General features: G+C 49.7%; 3 protein-coding genes across 3 annotated transcripts; 1 reads left to right on the forward strand and 2 right to left on the reverse strand.

Annotated features, from left to right (window-relative positions):
* The first annotated feature begins 1,929 nt into the window (after nucleotides 1-1,929).
* Nucleotides 1,930-3,860, forward strand: TrAFT101_011772 (uncharacterized protein). Its single transcript, XM_024900801.2, has one exon. The coding sequence runs from the start codon at nucleotides 1,986-1,988 to the stop codon at nucleotides 3,810-3,812; it is 1,827 nt and encodes a 608-aa protein (XP_024757798.2). The 5' UTR covers nucleotides 1,930-1,985; the 3' UTR covers nucleotides 3,813-3,860.
* Nucleotides 3,861-4,563: 703 nt separating this feature from the next.
* ENDO1,6BETADGLUCANASE (Endo-1,6-beta-D-glucanase BGN16.3) lies at nucleotides 4,564-6,126 on the reverse strand (the record flags this gene model as incomplete). The annotated part of the gene is made up of 2 exons (XM_024900739.1): nucleotides 4,564-5,168; nucleotides 5,253-6,126. 2 exons carry the CDS (start codon nucleotides 6,124-6,126, stop codon nucleotides 4,564-4,566), a joined length of 1,479 nt encoding a protein of 492 aa, XP_024757797.1.
* Nucleotides 6,127-11,952: 5,826 nt separating this feature from the next.
* On the reverse strand, nucleotides 11,953-12,456 carry TrAFT101_011774 (uncharacterized protein; the record flags this gene model as incomplete). Its single annotated transcript, XM_066129375.1, has 3 exons — nucleotides 11,953-12,072; nucleotides 12,238-12,258; nucleotides 12,328-12,456. The coding sequence occupies 3 exons, from the start codon at nucleotides 12,454-12,456 to the stop codon at nucleotides 11,953-11,955; spliced, it is 270 nt and encodes an 89-aa protein (XP_065985507.1).
* Between the last annotated feature and the right edge of the window lie 4,545 nt (nucleotides 12,457-17,001).

A 17,001-nucleotide genomic window follows, 5' to 3' on the forward strand; every position in this document is an offset into this window, starting at 1 on the left:
GGGTAATATTCCCGGCCCCCGGGAATACAAATTTGGCCTTATATTTCCGCCTCTGTAAAGATCCGGCTGCTGGTTTAGTCGGCCCGCATAATGCAAGGACAACCCCTACCTGTGCCACTAATCGAAGGATCGCCATGTCAGCCACCAGTATGTAATCCTCCGAGTACATGCTTAAAAGCGCTGAAAGCCTCAACCATCAAGTAGAAAAGGATGCTTATAGAGTATTTATAGAGTACCTATTTGCGAGGCTTAATACTTTACTTCTATATATACATTCAGGATGGATATACTTTGAATCCCATTATACTCAAGCCTTCGTACCATTGTCATTATCTGAGGCAGCGGGTGTAGGTCAATATTTTCTACTCTGATTCGTTTTCCTTTCCCATGCACACTTGTAACTAGTATTTCGTTGCCCTATATGCACACATCAGCTGAGATCAGGGGCGCCAGTCGGATGATCTTTCGGATCAGCGACTTTCCAGAAGCAATTTGAACTGCTCAGTACCAAATGCGATCAGTCCACAAGCACAGGTAGCTTATGATGTATAACCTAAGATGGTCAGAAAATGAATGCCCTTCGTATACATGAATGCATGCAATGATAAATGCGGTATTCAATTGAAGATCTAATAGCCCTTTTGGGTAATGCAGGATTAGCCTAAATTCTGCATTGTTTATTCGATATTACAGCACGATAAACAACAGTCCTATAACTCACTAGGGACGAATAAGAAGACTAAAAAATGTATTTTATTGGTAGAATCATTACACAGTGTACCTTTTCAAGGGATATGAGATTCAAAATTCAAGAAACAAGTATAGCCAGCCAGTATGAGCCTATTATTACGAAGAATGACCATTCTTTTGTGAGAAGGCTTATTAACCCGAGTATATCTAGTGCTTTGTGAGCCTGAAGTCTCGTAACGTTTGTTAAATGAATGGCGTTCAAGTCACATAACACAAGTGTCGATTCGTGTTTATTCAACTTTTATACTGGAGGGGGATAATAGCATAATACTAAGCACTTAGTTTTTGACTCATCTTGAGTCTTGGGAGTCTAGTGTCAGTGCCCTTGTCCAAACAGGTGATCCGACCCAGCCGCAACCCCCACTTGACATTTCCTTTGTCCCGGCCCGGGCCGTCAACGACTGCAATAACTACCATTATTTACAACCAAGAGCTGGATACAACTCCAGCCCCGCCATTGATGCTCGATCTGCAGTCAGCTTATCGCTTTTCTGTAAGTTCGAACAGACGCCTACTCAGGGGTAACGGGGGGCTGGCTGTAAGCCCTAAAGGTATTGATTGTATGAGTTCATCATTTTCCGTCATGAGCTTGCGTTCTATTGAAACAAGCTGTCAATATATGAATAAGATAATAGTTTAAATTTTCAAAGCTTCTTTAATGGCCACTACAAGTCTATGGGACGGCCATAAACAAAGCGGCCTACCAAAAAATAGGGACCAGCTGGTAGCTTTTGGAAAGACTAGCTTGTGCAGTTCCCTTTGGACCCATTTCCAATCACAGACACGCGGCAGACAGGGATGGCATCGCGATAGCGGGGGTACAGTATTATAGCCCCACTGGACCGTTGCGAGCACGGAATCGCTTTCCGCCAGAGTCCTCCTGTTAACCACATACTTATAGTCGTATGACTATGGTTCTCATATAAGTCGGTGCTTCAAGGGTCTAAGAAGCTGGATAAGTTTGTAAATAAGCACTAACATGACAAAAAAAGGATGATTGGGGTTCGCTTTGGGCGACTAGGGATGGCTCCCTTGACGCGCTCTCCCGGCCCTTGTCTGTGAATACTTGCTCAGTTGACTTAGTTCCACAATGGCGGCCCAAAGAATTTCTAAGAATGAAACATAGGTGCATACATATATATAAGAGCCCAGCGCCAGTAGGAATCTAAGAACGACTGCTCACCACTCAAAGCCTCACTCTTCACTGATACTTTGACTTTCTTTCGGAGTTCAGCATGCATATCAGGGAGAGCAAAGGGCTCTTCGCCTTGGCGAGTCTTGTCGCACCGGCGGTTGGCCTTTCATTCAACTGCCAGCCGGGCCAAGCTTGTTGGCCCAGTCTCCAACAATGGGATGCCTTCAACAAGACAGTCTCTGGACGTCTCAGGACTCCAGTTATGCTTGGAAGTCCCTGTTTCCCTAGTTCGCCAGACTACAACAAGGACGTCTGTACCGATGTCCTAGAGCAGTACGGAAACGGCACGTTTCGAGAGACTACGTTTGGATCTACTCAGTTTACGCAATGGGAAGCTTGTGGTGCTGAGAACTGTTATCCTGGATTAGTGCCGCCCCAGGGGTCGACATGTTCTCTCGGAAGAATATCTCCCCTCTATGTCGACGCCTTGGAGCCTTCCGACATCAGCGCCACCATTGCTTTTGCCAAGAAGCACAATATTCGCATTATGCTCAAGAACACTGGACATGACTACCTGGGACGTAGTGCTGCTGCCAATACTCTCGGCCTGCGAACTCACAACATGAAGAACATGACATTTGCGTCTTCCTTTTCGGCCAAGAACTGCTCTGTCGCTTCTAAAAAAAAGAATATTGGCATTATTGGTGCAGGTGTCACCGCAGAAGATGCAATTGCATTCTTCAACAATCATGGCATGATGATCACTATGGGAGCTTGCCATACAGTTGGTATCGCCGGTGGATATGGTCAATCTGCAGGTCACGGCCCGCTTGGCCCTTCCAAAGGCTTGATGGTGGATCAAGCTGTTGAATTTGACGTTATTACAGCCGATGGTGTCTTGAGAACGATCAACGAATGTAACGAACCCGACCTCTTCTGGGCAATGCGCGGTGGCGGTGGCCAGTCATACGCCGTCCTTGTCAACTACAAGTTCCAGGTCTACCCGCAAACGAAGTGGGCTACATGGCTGTTCAACGCCACTATCACTTCACCCAGCTCTAATGTTACAGAGAACACTATCCTGAGGGAGGTTCTCACAGCTATGTCAACTGACCAGGAAACTTGGACAAAGAACGGCGTTGCTGGATATAATAACATTTTGCCCGAGTCTCTCACATTCCTGGAGATTCTGCCTGCTGACGGTGATCCGTTGACAACTCTTAAGGAGTTAACTGCCAGTTTTAACACATTACTATCTAATCACCCCGGCATCAATGTTATTTCGAGCACTTACCAACAATTCGACAGTGAGACAGACTTCTTCATTGGCCAAAACACTTTCTACACCCCGAATACTGCAGTTGGTCTGTCGTCTGCGGTCCCAAGTCGTCTTATCACCGTTGACAACTTCGAGAGCCCTGAGAAGATTGATACTCTTGTGTCCAGCATTCTTAACGGCTTGGAAGCTGCTCGCGTGCAAGTTGGCGAGGCACTATCAAGTGGAGTGAACGTTTTCCTGCTCAAGACTTCCCCATTCAACACTCCCGACTCAGCAAACGCAACCAGCACCAACCCTGCTTGGCGAAAGACCCTGTGGCACTTGGTTTACGGCGTTAGCTATGAGCCCGGCACTCCTGATTCCACCGCCAACCTGATGATGTCGGGCGCCCGTGCGGCCATTGATGTTATCAAGGCTCCGTTGTCTGTCCAGGCTGCCTATATGAACGAGGCCGATCCGGCTGAGCCCGACTGGCAGAACGTGTTTTTTGGAGAGTACTATGGCAAGCTTCTCGCCATTAAGAAGAAGTGGGATCCGGATACCGTGCTCAACTGCTACAAGTGTGTTGGCTATCTTGGAGACCATGATCCTATGTACTCTTGCTATGGCAACAACCCCAAAGCATCAGTACAGTATCCTTTTAACTAAACGGGGATAAGAAATGAACGAACTTACGATAGATATGGACATAGTGTAATAGATATAATAATAATATTCAAGTAAAATATCTTGTCTGACTTCATCTTAACGAACTATACTGTATGTGTAATAAAAAAAAGTTGTATGCGTATGGTTATAGGATTTCTCATCTTTTTGTTTTCTTCTTGTATATGTTTCAGTAACACTAAGTTCTGCAGTCAAGAAAAAAGGTTGCAAATATACTAAATGGCAGGTCAATGAACGTGTACAAATCTTTGATATAGAATTGAGAGTCTCGAGATTCTGAGCATTCGCACAATTTTATTATCAGATTATACATACCTAGCCTAAGTGAGTGTTGGAGAAATAAATACGAGGCCTTGGTATTGAAGAACATATAGCTGTCCCATAAAAGTGTTGGGCAATTAAAGTCATATTTATATCTGAAATGCTCACCACAGCTTGTTCAGTTTCCTTTACAACCTCAAACTGTACGCTTTTCCCACGTTGTGACATCCCAGCAATGAGGCGCGCTTCCACTTCAACTACACATTTCACAAGTTGTTCACATCAGGCATTCTTCTCAGGCCCAGAATAAGAGGTTGACGCCACGTTATAATTCATTCATTTCGATTAAATCAATAGCAGGACACTCTTGTAAATATATATATATTGCGGCCTTTGCCACCATAGAGAAATTATATACATCAAAAAACTATTAGGCCATCCGCCACTTTTTTTCCTTCCCTAGTTAGGTGCTTTAAACAGCGGGGAGAACCCAAGTGGTAACAGACTCAGTGGGAACATTGCCGCTCCACTCCTGGCCGCTCTGGGTAGTGAGGTGAATGTAGATATCGTTGCCGAAGGTGTTCTCAATGACGACCGTGCGGGTACCGTCAGGGTTGAGAGAAGCAACGGACTGGATACCACCGCTGCCGGAGTAGGTGTAGCTGCCAGTGCCGCTGAGGACGGTGGCGCCGACGGGGATGAACTTGCTGTACTGGGCCATCATGTAGTAGGCGGTCTGGAAGGTGTACTGGCCGTTGTTGATGGTGACGAGACCAGTGCAGGTGGCGCATCCGCCCTCAGACAGGTGAGGGCCGTCCTGGGCGGTGGTGCCGAGGGTCCAGGCAGCAACACCAGAGGCCCAGTTCTGGAGAGGGCCGATGGTGAAGCTGGAGGCCTGGTTCCAGGCACCGGTGGAGGGAGTCCAGCACTCGGTCATGTACTGCTCCACGTTGGGGAACTGGTTCTTGAAGTTGGTCAAGACGGTCCAGTCCAGGTTGCTGGCGTAGCAGTGCCATGCAACGGCAGAGACGTAGTCAGAGGCAATGCCCAAGACCTGCTCAGGGAAATCGGGCACGTCTACAAGATTTTTTGTTAGTCAATTAAGAGAAAAGAAACGTTTTTTTGCTTTATTAGAGACGTTTATCAGTAAGAGATACATACCGGTGTTGTGGTCGTAAGCCCAAACCTCGGTGCTGAGGCCAGCATTCTTCAACGCAGGGCCGACGTAGTTCTGGATGAGGTCTCCCTGCTCGTACGAGAACATGTACATAGTGGGATAGCCAGCCTGGCTGTTCAGGGGCTCGTTCTGGATGGTGATGGCATCGATGGTCGCGCCGTGAGACTCGTAAGCCTGGATGTACTTGACAAAGTACTCAGCAAAGGAACTGGAGTACTGAGCACCGTTGTTGGTCAAGTAGCCATCGTTCAGGTTGTTGTTGTTGGTGTTGCCGTCAATGGCGTTGTTGAGCTTCATCCAAGCGGGAGCGCTCCAGGGAGATCCAAAGATCTTCAAGTTGGAGTTGAGGCCCTTCATCTGAGCCAGCATCTGAGCCATGGCAGTACCACGGTCACCGAGGTTGAAGCCAGTCATGCCGGTATCAGCGTTGCCTCCATTGTCGTCGTAAGTGTAGGCCGGGTCGGCAGACAAGTCGGAAGCACCAATGGTGTGTCGCATGAGAGAGAAGCTAGCACCAGCACCGGTCATGAGCTCGTTAAGCAGCTGGCTGAGAGTGCTGGCAGACAGCTCGTTGAAGGAAGCGACGGTGGCATCAGTAACAGCAGCACCGAAGCCGGTGATCTTCTGCTTGTAACCGGAGCTTGTGTCGTCAATGCTCAAGTTCCAGGTAGACTCTGAGCCAGGAGATCCAGCGCCTTGAACTGGGGCAGCAATCGAGGTAAGCTTGTAGTTACCGGCCGAGTTGGAGGCATAGGCAGTGGCGCCGGCCGCACGAGGGCTGTGCTGAGCGGCAGGCTCTGGAAGAGCAGCGCTGATGGCCACCTGGCCGGCGAGAGAGGCAAAGAGAGAGGCACGCATTGTTCTTTGTCTGTTGTTGGATATTCTTGAGTTGCCTTGAGCTAGAGTTCACAACTTTGAGGAGCTTGGGCTGCCGATCTCCAAGTTTTCTCTTCGAACTTCAACGTCTTCTTATAAGACTCTCGGCCGATACCCCCCTCAACTCCCTTTACCAGTTCAATCCCCCAGCTCATCCCCATCTCTTCCATGAAGCGATCATCCTGACCCAGAAAATCACAATCACCATCCTCATTTGTCCTAGCATGTTCATCAACAAGGAAGATGAATATTCCACGTCTACGTATTCACGGGCAAATGAGTTAGTTCATCCGCAACGGCGGAGCCGCAACTCACCTGCCAAGCCAATGGGCAGGCTAAATTCCCAGTAAAACGGTCCATTTACGATTTCTCCAGAGTATGCTACTGCACAGCTACGCAAAGCAAACCTGCCTTTTAGATCTCCTATTTTAGGGGCGCTGTCAATGCCTGCTCCCCGTAATGGGTGCCGAAATACCCGTCCACAGGGATGCCGAACTTCCGTAGTAGACCGTTTTGAATTGGCACAGCTGCCCCGTTCATAATAGGCCCGAAGTTGACTCTAAATCACTATACGTCTTTATATGAGCTGCAGCGCCTAGAAGCTACGTTGTATCACGATGACGGTGCCGTTGGGCATATTACTGGATGATCTTTGGAAGATTTAGGAAAGAGACATTGTTGAAAGAGCACACGATCAAGTTCGATTCGGGCCATGGCATCGGCGACAAATGCATCAACAGCATAGTGGGGCCAGCGATTCAGTGGGATCCATCTGACAACGCTGCCTGTTTCAGAAACATACGTCCAATCGTGAAAACGCCAACGGATACCTGATTAGAAGAATGCAATCTAATTGACGGAAAAGCTGCCGTGCCCCTTGTCTGATCCTTCGGCTTCGTCCATTGTTAAGGCCTAGATTCCGCGAGGCTCAAAGTTGTCGAGTACCTACTATAAACGACTGTGAGGCAGCACCATAGTAGACGACAATACTAATAGGAGTGCTAGCAGGAATGAGCATTTCGCATCCAATATGTTTTGTACATAGCAAAACACTTCATAAATACATGTCCTAGACTATCATTTCATGCCCCATCGTGTCATTATACACCCTACTGTGTATAAGCTGACTTACATATGTGCAAATTCCTTCTCCCAAGGGCAGAAACCCCTCCCACAAACGAGCGCCAGCCAGGGCACATGGCCCCTAGGAGCAACAGACGTGGTTGGCTGCTTTCACCGGAGATTTAAGGTTATCCAAATATAGCTAATAGAAACAGAATCCTACTGGCACAGCGGGATGCAACTCCTAGCACATAGGGTGGATAAGGACGCAGTCGCCCTTTGTCAATCTTTATACCTTGGCAGTGGTGATCCGGCGTGTGCCATTTCTTCAGCGCCCGCAAAGAAGAAAGGGTTTTCTAATCGAAGATTGTATTATAGATCCAGCGTTACATGCCCGCTGGCGATCAATAAGCGCTCACGGCTTTGGATAGGGAAGGGGCGCAGGCACGCACCAATAGATACTTGACCTATCATCTTACTACTTCTGGTGAGTAGTTGGATGTTTGTTTATCATTTCGGGTGGAGAACAGCTTTTTGCGCGCCCCCTGTGCCTTGAATGTAAAAGCTTCTCCGTATCCTCAACGGCTTCAGACTCACAATCCTATTCATGTCATCACTGGGGCTTCCTGATACTTCAGGGTAATGATCGACCACGTTGCAGCCTGGTATCTCAGTGCTGACGCATAAGCCATGGTGCCAAACAAGCTCTCCTTCCATATCAGACATCAGAGTTTTCTTGAAGAAAATTCTACCTGGCCAGGAAGCCTATCAAACAGGCACGAACATTGCGTCACTGCCCCTGGTGATGCTGGGCTACTGATAGCCTAATACGAAGATGAAAGAGCCTGGTACTCATCACATCATGTGATGATGGCCTTATTCATGATATTTGCTATCTGAGCCCTTTTGCCGCACATGTAGCTTAGTTACCAATAGTCTATCGGCATGTCCTCTTTTCCTTCTTCAACCGCACTATTCGCATTGCCTAATTCTGGCAGGTCATAATCTAGGTTATTACCCTGAATCAAGACAAAAAGCGCACAGGCCACCTGCTGATAGCACTTGGAGTCGGAGAATAAAATACTATTCCTCTGCTTACTCATGTATTTAATGGTGAATATCAATTGATCCCAGTCAGTTTATTAGCTGCCTTGTCTCTCGGTCTAAGTTATCTCCAGGTACAAGTATAATAATAATACACATTGGTCTCCAGATAGTACTGCAACGGTTCAACTACAACGGAATCCTACAGCAATGTCAGTTACGTCGCTCGGAACACGGCATCAGCATGGTACCCATTCTTTATTCTCTATTGGAGGAAAAAAAATTATCGAAAGATTTACCACGTGCAGTCAACGCCGCGAATTGACCACGCTGTTTCCAAAATAAGAGAGACATACCACCAGGGTTGTGTTAGTAGTATGAGAAGACGTCCTACGGTGGGGTTCCTAATTAATTTTACCTTACGGAGTACATCAATCGGCAGATCCTTCATATTATTGAAACTCAGTATACGCGCTTTTCTGTATTTCAAGCTTAATGTATTCATATTTAATTGCTTTTTTATAAATAAATAATACCTCTCAAAAATAACTACCAAACAAAGAGATTCAATGTTATTACTTCTAAGATGCCTACTCTATAAGCTGAGATTACAACTCCTCGACGACGCAGCAGTCTGCGGTACTTACAATCTCTTAACAGAACAAGGGAAGAGTAAATGGCAGACAGACAAACAGACATTACCGTCTTAGTCCACACCTTACTCAGTGCTCCGTAGCTTGACTCACTTTCCCTGTTGTTGGTTTCCTTAGCCGCTCTCTTAAGCTCTCAGCGCTCCATGACCTTCTATCAACACAATTCCAATCTGGGCAGGTCGATGAGAGCACCCCGGACAACCTCAGCGTAAATAAAGCTCAGCGCGTCTTGGTTCTGTATAAAGCCAATTACTCGTTCCTATTTAGGCGATCTTATCCACTTCACGAAAGAGCCACAAGCTCAGTTGTTGGGAAGTCTACGAAGTAATTGCACGCCGAATACTATTTTCCCCAGGCAGCGGCCCCAGCGCCAACCAGTGTCCATTAACAAAGCCGGAAGCTCATGCGCCTTTTGCGGATAGCCTGCTGGACCGCGCGGTTCAAGTGCGGGCCACGGCTGCGGTTTTGCTGTTAGGTCCGAAGTGCGAGTGGACCTACTATACGGAGGTTCTCCCCCATGGCAGAATTGCGCCAACCATGGCCATTCATCTTTCGCTTTTGCATCCTTGCCGCGACGATGCTAGTGCAGTAATGCCCTTCTCATTCCCGGTTTTTGTATAGTAGCGCCGCAGGCTGAGAAGCAGCTCCCCGAGAATGTGGAAGGTGAACCGCCGATCACAACATGAAGAAGCCAGAGAGAGAAAAAGCCCCAAGGAAATCTGGAAGCGAGAAGACGTAACAGTGGCAAGGAGGTTTGCGCTGTTGGAGGCAATCCAGAACAAATTGCCCCTGGCGCCACGATAGATAGTACCGGAGGCCGTTGTGGGCCGGCGCTGCGTTCCATGGGGAGTGGCGTTTCTAGATTAATATCGCAGCGGGTGCTGTGGCGTTCGTAATGTAATGAATGTCCAGCCGACCATGGTGCAGTTGATGCCGCGGAGAATCAACCCAACGCACCGCGTGGTTTCGGCGGCCGCTTGAAGACGCGAGCACTTTGTAGTCTATGGGCTGGTGTCCGTGGAAAACGCCAAAAGAGAACCAACTTCCGGAGCCGTACCGAGCACGTGGGACATGGCGTGGCAGCACTCAGGCTCTCCCTCGTGCATCAAGGCACCTCCTTCGCTGGCCTTGGTTCATGCAGCCGCTGCTGCGGAACTCAGAAGCGCTAATGCAGAGATGCCTTATGACGCCAAGGGGGGTATAAACCTGTCTTTCAACCAGTTGAGAGTTTGAGATTCCATGGTATGGTGTTGAGGCAATGTCCGGGTTGAATTTCTATTCTTATTGGCCGCAATCTGTAAACCATGCGAGCTGTTTTTTTTTTTTCTTCTTTTTTTTTTTAATCATTTAAGTTCCACCAAGCACTCCATCTCGTTCTAGAGATTATGAGAGAAGGAACAAAGGTGGAATGACACTGTACCATTTGCGACATAATTTCCTTCCAAAATCCTCGCCGTAGGCAGATGCCCCTTTTTGTCAACAAGCGGCTAAACCAATAACCGAATAGTAGTCCTTCAGTTTTCGGCCGCTTTTCAGGGCACCACTCAGTTGGCCCATTGAGGCGCAAAAAAATTGGCACCAAGGTGAAACCGAATGCAAAGTCCGTGGAAAAAGCTGGAGAGAAGCTAATGCCGGCTTCTATGCCGCTGTCCGCCGGTTCTCTCGACGAGGCTCTGGATACCTTCTGAAAGGCGGTCTAAGTGGATGTAGGACATACTTCGTACATCCCTCATAATACCATTATCGCAGGGCAATGGTTGGCCTCGCAGTCATCTCCTGTCGAGCTAGAACAGGGGTGTAAGCCACTCTGCTTTGACCCGGGAAACCCGGGTAACGGCGTGGTTACAGCCTTTGCATTGCAGTCTTCCAACAGCCTGTGTTCGATTGGACGAGTGCGCTATGGTTTGATAGCTTCTAACAAAAGGCCGCCACATCTCCGAACTAATCGCGAACTGGCTCCAAGTTCACGGCCGAAAAATGGCCCAGCCCACGGCGGCTCGTCGCCCACTCCATTCCATCTTTCTATGGTCGTGGAGCCCCAGAGCTAAAGAATCTGGGGAAACAGGGGTAGCATCACGATGGTGTACGAGAGCGCTACCACAGACCGCCCACACCCAGGGTTCCTGGTCAGCAGGCGACTGAGCCCGATTGAGGTTCACAGTCCGGGGAGTCGCCAAAGAATTGGCCGGGGGTCCCCCTCCCCCCGGCATAGAGAGTTGGGGTAAACCGAGGAGCTTGCGTAGATTGGAGATTTTTGGGGTCATCACGTAGGGAGATTTTTATAGGCCAAGCTCTCCATGTAAGTGGCATCATAGGGCTGTTGAGTTTGAGACATTGAATGAATAGCAAGCACAAAGTTTTAGGCGGCTAGCCGTGAGAAATAAGCCTCTGCATTGACTCGTGTTCGGCAGCGTGAGCACAGGGGACACTACCAGTGCCAGCATCTGGGATCCTTGGAGAAAACCAATGTGCAAATCTACCCGGGCTGCTGGGAAGGGAAACAAAGAAAAAAAAAACATCAGAGTCCTTGCATATCGTAAAGAAGAAGAAGCCATTCCATTCAATCACATGGGCGGCCTCCCACGCACAGGACTAGCGTGCATATGTGCAATCCTGGCGATGCGGGAAACTATTAGAACGTGTTATAACACCACGAAAAGGAATTAGCCCTCGCTGTCTTCACTAAACGGATGGATCCGGACGAAATTCGTGCTCCAGTTTCAGGGTTGAGCGAAGATGGGAAATCCCAAGCCTCCATATTGTTTGTGACTCAAGGTGCATCCCTAGGCTGCTAGCAGCATGTCGGTCAGTTAACGTGCATGAGAGACGGGCGAATCAGCGAATGGCAGAGCCGCTATGCCGACATCCATTCCGAGGATTGATGCATCAGTTGCGACTCTCTAACCGGTAACGAAGCTGTGGGCCCTGGAGACCTTGGTGCACCTGACCTCGTTTGATATGGGTCCAGGAACAGCCTGTGATGAAGGGTCTGGAAACGCTGCTTGATCAGCAAGGCCTTGCCAGCCCAGTAATAGGATGGCTGATCAAATCACAGAAGCTTGGTTGGGGCTGGAAGGTCTTTGCTTCCTTCGCCAAAAAGTGACGTGATGGTGCGTTTCTTTGCTGCAGTACCGTAGCTCTTCTGGATTATGGATCGCAGGAGCAGGTTCTGTTTGCATGCTAAGCGAATTTTCCTTTTTTTCTTTTTCTTTTTTCATTTGCTCGTCATTTTCCCTGGGTTTGCTTTCGGTATTTCTGGAACTGCATCATTTCAAGTATATGGCGTTTGGCGGCTGGCGTATTAGTGTTGAAGCCGGCGTTGCTGTAAACTTACACCGCGATAGCTCAATCCTTCCTAGATCGGTTAGCAAGGGATGGAATGGCAGCAAGCGATTCTTGCGCCGTCTAAACGGCTATAACAGACATATGCTGCTATTTCGTGGTCTACTAGTACAGCACGCTCCATTCCGTCATACGGCCTAGTTCCATAACGGATCATTGTCCAGAGACCCCTCGATGGTGTCTTGCCTGGCTGCATAGCCGTCAGAAGCATGCGTGTGTGTGTGTGTGACTGTGCCAGTAGCACTGTAGTCGATCACAGCGTGGAGACCCACGTACGATAGAGAGCTCGCCGCTCGCTCCTAGTTACCAGGAACGGGTTCTCAGGTACCAGAACTAAGGCGGCAGCTTCTCCAAATATTGACTCACAGCCTTGCCTGACGGCATTACTCGATATCGGAGCAGATATTCGAGACAAAGAGTGTGCTGGAGATGGTTATGTTGAAGTGTGAGCGCATTGTCGCGATGAAGCGAGACAATTCGTGAACCGAGCTACGTGATCCTCCCTATGATCAACGGGCAATCCGCTTGATTCTCACAGACTAATCTTCAGGCACAAACGAGCTTCGCCGATCTGGTGCAGAAGCTATCGGAGCCTAAGGCATGGGTAGAAACCGCAATTGTTTCTAGAACGTATGGAATAATGAATGCCAGGTCAGGAGAGCACTGTTGTCTTGATATCGGAAGGATCGAGGTAAATTGTTCATCCACTGAATTGGCAAGGCGAGTGCCAGACCAAATGGCTGCGAGTGTCACGTATCGAGTCAACGCAATATGCAGTGTTCAGGCTTGATGAAAAATCGACTCGGGCTCATCTCGAGGTTTGAACTCTTCTGCAGATGCGGCTCAATGGCGAGGCGCAATAGGAAATTACTGTCGAGGATTTCGATTCTGGGAACCGACGTACAGGGAGTGTGAGAGAAGGTGGCTGATTCTGTCCGTCATCGTAGCGCAATTAATTGCAGATGAGATGAGAAGAATGATCATTGCATCTCGAAGCAATCAGCTCCAGCCTTGTGGACTTGGTTTCTTCTAACGCTTGTTAATCGAGCAAGCAGCCGTCTTTGTGTTCCTTGACGCAGCCACGCCACCAACATACGACATGGAGTAACTCGAAGCTCGCAGCCAAGAGAAGCTATGCAGGAATATGCACGAAGCATTGGCTCCATAGGATTACCATGTGATGAAGAGGGACGCAACACCTTGCCAGCAGATGGTCTTTATTTGGGCAATCCTGCGTCCTGCTCGGGCACTCCGTGCATGCCAATAGACCTCAATAGCTCGGCGAGAGCCAGATGGATAGATTAACAGCCACCCACGCTGCGGTTGGGCCGCGGCATCGTTGCCCACTGCAAGCTTTCGCTTCCTTCTAGGGGCGCGCCTCATGCAATGCACGAGGCCACAGGCCGCAGATGGGCTCTCCAGACAACGTCGCATTGATCAGGAGTTGGAGATGGGGAAGCAAACACAGCCACAGCAGCAATGGATCCGCGAACGCAGCAGCTCTCGAAACGAGGCCAGAGTGCCGGCTGTGGTGGGACCGGCGAAGATCATTTCATGTACATATGCAAGTAAATAAGGTAAGGCAGGGCAAGATATGCCTGGGTTAAGCGAGTTGTTGGCGGTGGTATCAATGTTGGGTACGATATGTACAGAGCTGTAGGCGCTTGTACAAGTACATGCATGTATTGCAGCCATGAGCTGTAAGTATACATACCTAGGTCGGATGCAATGCTTTTCGCATCAACAGTACGGCAAGGAGCTTACAACTAATTCTGATTTATAAAGCTGTTTGGTAGGTAAGTATGAGTGAGTCATTAGTAATTCATTATCATACACCTGTTCAACGCGGCCAACTGTGCTAGGCTTCAGGTTAGTCGTGGCTTGATGTCGATGTTTATTCTACACTGTCTAATACTAGTAGTGGCCGTGTCGCTAGTTCCGGCCAGCATCAATGTCCGCCTCGTTCTCGGTGCTCCTTCCATGATTTATTGCTACGGAATGGGAAGGAAAGGCCTGCGGATTTTGTATTGCTTGTTGCCCCGTCCTCCGTACCTGTCACCCCATTCGATATTCCTTTTGGCAAGAGCACACTAGGCCGCTATACGCAATGTGCCAAGGCAGGTATCGGAAAGTAGATCCCTCGTGCCTGTGCGTCTTGGTACCGTAGCAGCGTTATCAAAAGGTTCCCCAGTGGAGACTGCGGATAGATAGCCTTTCCCAGCATCCGTACAAGACGCGAAGCTTATCCGTCAGTAAGTTTGACGTCTTCTTTGACAAGCCGCATTGTCGCTATCTGACATAACTTAGAGCTCCAGCTTTGTTACCACTAGGTAGGAAGCAACAATCGCGCTCTGTAATAAGGATACATGTGTATGCAGCAATGAAGGCAGCAGGCTCACAGTGCTGTAAACCTACTGCGGTATGAGCCTGGTCTGGATGCTTACAGAAGTGATGACACCGTGCCAGTCCCCAATCACAGTGGCCGTGCCAGTGCGTTAGGCTTTCCTCGGCTCAGGTACTTGCTGGTACCTGGCGTTAGAAGCCTCTAGCTACCTACTACTAAGGTACTAAGCCGGCCATGGCCCAGCAGGCGCTCGCACCGTGCATTCTCCCAGCCACGCTGCAGATGGCCTAGTGCTATAAGGGACAAGCGCGTGATCAGAGCCCACTAGAGCCAGAACTTCTGAGCAGCGCTCAGCGGCTGCTAGCCTGGCCGCTAGTCAGCTTTTGGGCACAGCGGCGTATCGATAATCGACTAATCGACTGTTAACTCGCTATCAGCACCAGCTAGCACAACTCGCGAGCGCTGCTGTCTCCACGCCATTGGATTGCGCCAGCGGTTATTCCTGGGCCTGGGTCGCAATTTCGCCGTCTGCTGCGCTGAGCTTTGGGATTTGCTCTCTGAGCTTCTGCGGCCATCCAGAAGCAGAACAGAGCACATCGCCTGTGGAACCGACGCCCACAGGAAAGAGGTCCACGGATAGCTCCGCTCCCTCATGCGTGCACTGCAGCGGCCAAGGCATTGGCTGCGACGCACCAGATATGGCAAAGCACGGCAAGGGTAGCAAACGAGACTCTACCGCAGAAGTGCTAGCAGCGATGCGTTGATTAGGGAACTTGGACGATATATACTATGTACAGTAAGGTGGCCAGCAATACAGTCTTTGTCGTGTGGTTGGACACGGCTACGCACTGTAGGCGCGACTTTGTACGAGCAGCAACTGGGCGCACTGAGCACGCAGAAGAGCATCCCTGCTTACCCGTACACCGTACAGTGTGGCTAGCAAACCACGTACAGGAGGGTGGGCTGGCGATAAATGGTACGCCGAACGGGATAATTGCCTCGTCGGAGTCATCCCGGCATGCGAAGAAGCCAACGAGCTGCTGTGCTGCTGGGAGTGGCTGGACCAGGATGTTCCTTGTATGTACACGAGAGAACGCAGTACGTTTCATTGAAAGTGAAACTGTCAGTGAAAGGCAGCAATACTTGTATTTGCATGCCAATAAAGAGCAATAAATTGAATAATAAAATGCACAGTCGAGCCTGGGCTGCCACCGCAGTCTCGATCCGGCCAGGCCCAAGCCGGAGGCGGTGGTTGTAGTGGCCGCTCTTGAGCCTCACACTGTCCGAGCTGGACGAGGATGACGAAGAGTGTGATCTGGGTTCCATTCTTAGAAGTACTCCGGAGTAGTGGCTTGGATGCCGTTCTGGGTACCTCCGTGCCTGTGGTGTTGCAAGAATCAGCCAGCAGCAGGTCGAGCAGAGCACGGCAGGGTGGAGCGGGCTGAACTTTGGAACAGTCGGTTATAGGGATCCAGGCAAGGCAATTGGACGAGAATGAGAAGAAGGCGTTGAGAAGATTCGGTTATTGAAAATGAGGCCGGAATCGGATAAGGCTGTTTCATTGCGACAGGACGAGTCCTCGAGCTCTTGTACTCGCGCTCGTCGGCTGGGTGCGGCGGTACATGGGATTCGAGCCTATTCGCCGTAGTGCGAGATACGGAGGACAAGCCACTGTGCCGCCAAGGGGCCAAGGCGGCGCATCTACTTGCATGTACCTTACCTTATCTACGTCCTATGTAGATTCGATGCAATGGCGACGACACACGACCAGGACGAAAAGCCTTTTTCCGCCGTGGCACGGATGCTGGCTTGCTGCGTATTCGCGACTTGTGGCGGCCAGGCACGAATTGTCGGATGGGTGTGTGGCCGTTGCCGTCTAGCGTGAGCCTGACGAGCTTTAAAAACGCTGCTGCCAATGCCCAATCTTGCCATACTATACGAGCAGGTACTCATAAGGTACGAGGTATTTGCCTCCCAAAGGCTGATGCGATGCGTCCATCCGCGCCATCCGCGGGTACCCATGGCTTTGCACTGCAGAGGCAAGCCAATACGGCTCAGAGCAGAGGCATTAATTCGTGGCCCGTCTGGATTCGAGGTTCATTGCATTTTTTTGTGCAAAAAAGAAGGCCTTTATCAGGCGACGGCAGCATGACTGAAGAGGACATCCAGCGCAGGCGGCCACACCCTGTCGCAGGTTACAGTGCAGGACAGTACGGGTGGCTCCACCAGAGCACGGTACGGTACAGATACGGCACAGTACATGCAGCTGCTAGCGCTAGCCCACTTGTATCTCCCCAGGGCCCGGCGCAGCGCAGGTACTTTGCCGTCATCCCACCAATGCAGGATGGGATGAGCAGCTGATGCGTGCGACATGCCTCGTACATACATCGTTCTAGCAGTGCTACTCTGCTG

This window comes from Trichoderma asperellum, chromosome 7 (assembly GCF_020647865.1).
Source record: "Trichoderma asperellum chromosome 7, complete sequence".
NCBI lineage: Eukaryota > Fungi > Ascomycota > Sordariomycetes > Hypocreales > Hypocreaceae > Trichoderma > Trichoderma asperellum.